A 5,754-nucleotide genomic window follows, 5' to 3' on the forward strand; every position below is an offset into this window, starting at 1 on the left:
AGCTCAAGCTATGTTCTGCCCACTGGAGGCCCACGAGGATACAGGAGGAAGAAACAGAGCTTGCACCAAACAAGAAGAGAGGCGGCATTGGTGGCAGGCTCTTGAGAGACCCGTGGGAATGCCGGGACACCTTCAGCCCCTGGAGGAAGGACCCCTTCCCACCCAGAGCCAGTCCCCAGAGGGCCTCCCCCTTCCCAGGCAGATCTGACCCCACACTGCAACTCCCTGAGCAGAGGGAGCTCTGCCCAAAGGAGCTTGGGGCTCAGGGCAGCAGCACGACCAAGAACCATGAGTCCCGCACAACACTCTGTCTCCCAAGCGGGATAGGGTCCTTGGGCCAGGCTCTTACAAGAGCCCGCAGCCCTCTGCAGGCTACAGCCCAGGAGCCACAGCTGCTTTGACAACTAACATGGTCTGCAGCACCTGCTGAAGCAGCGCCCAAAGCCCTTACCCTCAGCAGCGAGCTGCAGGAGCACAGGGAACAAAACGGAGTACGCCGGACTGATGATCTGAGTCCAGAAGCCCTCCATCTTGGCTTCCCACCTGTCCTTGGTTCGCTGGTCAAGCAGGGAAGAAGGATTCTCTTCCCGTGACCTCGCCAAGGACTCCTCTCTCTCCAACGAGCCGCTTGTTCTCAGCCCGTGAGGGAGAGCTTCCCCGAGCACTCTCACTGCCTCCTGTGTGCGCTCCTCGTCACCGAGAAGCTCCAAAGGGCATCAGTGGAGCAGAGCACGGCGAGCAGTGACCAGCAGCGCGCGTGCCTGGCAGGGAAGTGACGGGGCCCTGCCGGTCGCTGGGGTCACCTCCTTGTGATGCAGCACAAGCCAGTGTGACCTCAGCGTGTGTCACCAGGGGCTGCATGAGGGGAGCAGCAGCTGAAACACCCAGCGAAGGCGGAGATTCCTCCCAGGGAAGGAGATTGTAGTGAGGTGGGGGTTCCATCTCTTCTCCAGAATTACCACAGCTACGACAAGAGGAAATGGCCTCAAGCAGCACCACAGGAGGTTCAGTTAAGACCATAGGAGGAATGTCTACAGGGTAAGACTAGCCAAGCATTGGAACAGGCTGCCCAGGAACATCATGGAGTCACAGTCCCTGGCAGTGCTCAGGACATGTGTGGATGAGGTACTTAAGGACATGGTTTAGCAGGTGTGGTATTGAACTGTTTATAGTTCAACTCAGTGATCTAAAAAGGTGTTTTCTAACCAAAACAGGTCTCTGATTCTATGATTCTAAGGTTTGGGCACTAGCAATGATCAAGGCGGAGCTGGTGTGGAACAGAAGGGGAACATGCCCTTCACACACAGTGTCTGCAGGTGTTTGCCCAGGCTCCTGGGCCCAGCACGAGGCAGCGGGTCCCACTCCATGGCTGTCCCCCATGTCCCGGCAGGTACATGTACATGTCCCATGTACCTGCTCTACATCACCCTACTGCAGGATTTTCTATGTCAGACACGAACCACTCCCAGCAACCCATATTGTCCTAGAGGACTGCACCTGAGATGCTGGAGCAGGGCCCCAACTTCACACAGTATCTCCCCTCTGGCACACAATGTCCTGTGGGCTGTCTGGATGAGGGCCCGGGCTCATGCGCTCAGCACAGCACTCTGCAGTGCAGTCAATGTGCTGAGGCCCTTCACCTGCTCTGGCCTGGAGGGGAACAGACCTGCTCTCTGTGGAGGCCTGTCACTGCCCCTCAGAACCCTTTCCTGCCCAGGGCTCCAGCCCAGACCTACCGCAGAGCAGATCCCTGTGCTGCCTGTGCCCACCAGGACACTGCGGAGAACCTACCGGCTGTCTACATTGGGGAGCTGTGGAGGAGCCCACTGATCTTACAGGCCTTAGCATCCTGGAGATCATCTCTGTTCCCTATTACTTGGCAATGGTGGGGTAGCTGGTTGGAGCTATGCCCTTCCCCATCTTCCCTGATGCTGGGGGACTGGACTCCAGTGCTACCCCATGGAGAATGAAGGAGAGGCTCACTTCCCTTCCAACCTCAAGGCCCCCCTGTCAGGGACCCAAAGGGTAGAAGAGGGGAAGATGGGGTAGGCACGAAGTGCACACTCCTTCCCAGAAAGAGTATCGCCTCCACAGACCTGTGAATCCTTCCTCCCGTCCTGGGTCTGGAGCTTGCCTACTTCACTACCTGCTTTGGGCCCATGGACGTGAGCTGACCTCATAGTGACTTCCTACGTTGCTTCTCTTCCTTGGGTCATGCTGGCTCTCAAAGGCCAGTTTTGTCCCTAATGGCCATAATGGGGATGCCAAAAAAACAGTGAAATATTTACAGCAGGACTTAGAGGAACTAACTATTCGAGTTGTAATTCATATGATAGTATGGCAGAGGTAGAGGAAGAGCGTGAATAACATGATGGCAGGGCAGGGACCGATCTCCAGCAAGTACAGGTAGAGTGTGAGCTCTTTGAAGGTATGGGGTCTTATCAGCAGGCTCCTGAGTTGTGAGGGTCTCCTTGGTAATTCTGTGTATCATCTTGTACCCCATGCAGTAAAGAGTAAGTGACCTTGCCACAGAATCTCATGAAACCATTGTCCACATCAATAAAACCGATTACTATCTCTTTCACACGAGTCAAGTGCATTGTGTCACTCACCCCCTCCACCACTCATTCCATGACATAGATTTAGTAGAAGCACCAAGATTCTGAGTGAATCTCTCACTCAGGTACAAAATGCTTTAATATGCTGCAAGAAATACAGTTGAGAACAAGCTGGGAGTGGGCAGAAGCTAGTATGGCCTCCAAAGTATGTTCAACGCCATAAATGCATCTATGATTATTTTCTGTTCTTGATAAAAAGAAGAAGATAAGATTAAGATAAGATGTCATTGAACCTAATGTCATTGTTTGATTTCAAGTCCATGTTCTGGGTGCAGAGAAGGCAAAAGCTAAAGATTTATGATCGGAGAGTACCCTGCGTGAAGGGGATAGGCACAGGCAATACCCAGGGATTGGAATCCTCACGGTCACCTCCAGCAGTGTCACTTGTTTCACTTGTCTTGGCAATCAATCTGCCACCTGCATAGCTTTCTCAAAGCATTTTGCATATCTTCATTCCTTAAAGTATAGATAATGGGATTCATCAGAGGGGTGATGGCAGTGAAGAAGATTGACACTACTTTGTCTGCCGCTAAACTCTTGGCTGGCCTGAGATAGATGAAAATGCAGTGTCCTAGGAACATTGTCACAACTGTCAAGTGAGCCGCACAGGTGGATAAGGCTTTGTGCTGCCCTTCCGAGAGATGGTTCCTCAGTGAGAGCAAGATGACCACACAGGAAGTCACCAGCACCAGGAAGCAGACCACAGAGATGAGGCCTGAGTTGGAGATAATGCGCATTTCTAAGACATGGGTGTTTGTGCAGGCCAACTTAATGACCAAGGGGACATCGCAAAAGAAGTTGTCGATGGCACAGGGACCACAGTATGGGAGGTTGAGAGTCAGGACAGTGAAGGCTACAGGATGTATCAGCCCTCCCATCCACATGACTGTGGCCAGCTGGAGGCACATCTTCCGGCTCATGATGGTGCCATAACGCATGGGATTGCAGATGGCTAGGTAGCGATCATAGGCCATGATGATGAGGAGAAAAATCTCTGTGAAGGCAAAGAGGTGGAGGAAGAACATCTGTGCCATGCACTCCTCGAAGGAGATGCTCTTCTTGTCTGCCAGGAAGTCAGCTAGCATCCTGGGAATCACCACTGAGGAGTGGCAGATGTCAATGACAGAGAGCTTACTGAGGAAGAAGTACATGGGAGTGTGCAGACGCTGATCATGCGTAATTGTAAAGATGATGAGACTGTTGCCCAAAATAATCAGCATATAGATCATCATGAAGAAGATGAAGAGGGCCAGCTCTACAGCATGGTTGGTGGTGAGGCCTGAGAGGAAAAAATCACTCACCCTAGTGTGATTCTGCCACACCATGTCTTCTGCTGTGGTGCACCTAGGAGAAAGGACACAGTGAAAGGAGAAATAAATTGATGGTGTGAGAGGAAAGAACACGATGGCAGTCTTACAAATTAGAGCTGTATGGAGGAACAAAAGACAAAACAGGGTGAAGCCTAGTAGTCTCACCAAAAGACGATGCCTAATATTAGCAGAAGTATTCAAGTTTGGAGCACAGTGAGTACCAGAACAGACTTTCCGGTGAGATACCTGGACTTCTTCCATTTCCAGACAATGCAATGCAAACTGATCTATTTCTCTGAATTATTCAGGAGCTATCAGTTAGCGGAAGGATTTGCCTCCTGGCAGAATAAATCTCATGAACCATCTTTCCTGATTTCAGGGGTCTACTTTAAGCTACCTTTCTGCAATTATCAGACATGAAATGCATGAATCTGTGCCTATAGATATTTCTCTTCCTTCACTGTAGAGGAAAGCAAATGCTTAGTGGAAGACTTCTGTGTTGGTCATTGCAGTTTAGTGAGATGACATCTGAATAGGCTTCAGAGATCTCACTGACAACTTCTTCATAGATCTCACAGATTACAGGTTAAGACTTTCACTACAAGATCATTTGAAAGCCCTACATACTTGTTGCTACTATTTGCTAAATCTTGTCTGAGTTTCTAACCTCTTCCCTAAAGAACAACTCCCATCACAGACTCTGAGAATGTTATGACACCTTCTTTCCCTGATGGATAGCGCTCTGCATATTCAGCTGTGTGTGGATTTCACCCTCCCGGTTGTGAACTTGCTTGATGAGGACTGATTCACGTGTTTCACTCAGTCAGAAACCTTAGCGGCTTGATATCTGGCATATTTATGAGGGATCAGCAGTCACAAATTCAGACCTTGAATATCTATCCCCATTTTGTATTTCACTATTCCTGCCTATTTATTTTCATTCTGAAATGAAAATTTAGAAACATTGGCAAAATAATCAAAAATACACAAACACAAATTCTCATCTTCCAAATAGCAGAGAAATAGGAGGACATCAAATCGGAACCCTGTCCAACAAAGGGGAAGCTTGTTTACAGTGCGTGGTTCAAGACAGTCAAACAACAAAAATAATGATGTGAGAAATGGCAGGACATGTCAAAATTCCCCACTTTGCTAAACTAAAGTCATGTCTGAGCCCAGGGTTCTTGTATTTGGAAATCAATGGCACTGTGATTTCCTTGCTGCAGCTAATGCTGAGCTTCTGAGCGCAGGTCTAACCAAGCACCTGGATGATTGCTACATTTTTAACAGCATGTAGATGCTCCAGAAATGGCTGAATATCCCAAAAGTGGTCGACAGCTGTTACCAGTGGAGCCACAAGCATGTAAAGTGTGAATTTACATTGGTACTTCCCTCTGCTACAACTCCCGCGACTGACATTTTCATAGGGCTTTAAAGATGCCACGGACATGCACGGATGCCCCTCTGTTTCTTCAAGTCTGCTGAGAGAGAGATGCTGATGTCTCCAATCATATGCTTGTTTTTCTCCTGCACTAAAGATCTTACAAAAACAACTGAAAATCAACCAAATCAAAGTGTTATTTTCTTTCTAGTGAATATCTCTGCCCCTTCTCTCTGCAAGAAACCCAAAGTGAAAAAGAGTAGGAAAAATGAGCTTATGTAGTCTCCAGGAGTGTCCGGAAAAAGAATGGTTGTGACTTGAATGAGTTGAATTGAAGTCTTTTCTCTCCATAAAAGAAAAGGTAATATTTGGTGTAAAAAGTGAAAATGGGTGAATAAATTTCTTCCTTTTTATCAGCATCTGTAAATTCTTCTAGCCAAAGGAA

At 48.7% G+C, this 5,754-nt stretch overlaps 1 protein-coding gene across 1 annotated transcript; it reads right to left on the minus strand.

Moving 5' to 3' along the window:
- Positions 1-3,007: 3,007 nt before the first annotated feature.
- LOC148594374 (olfactory receptor 4E1-like) lies at positions 3,008-3,943 on the minus strand. Its single transcript, XM_088526639.1, has one exon. The coding sequence runs from the start codon at positions 3,941-3,943 to the stop codon at positions 3,008-3,010; it is 936 nt and encodes a 311-aa protein (XP_088382765.1).
- Between the last annotated feature and the right edge of the window lie 1,811 nt (positions 3,944-5,754).

This window comes from Tinamus guttatus, unplaced genomic scaffold (assembly GCF_059628265.1).
Source record: "Tinamus guttatus ecotype Peru unplaced genomic scaffold, ASM5962826v1 Tinamus_guttatus_pri_ptg000248l, whole genome shotgun sequence".
NCBI lineage: Eukaryota > Metazoa > Chordata > Aves > Tinamiformes > Tinamidae > Tinamus > Tinamus guttatus.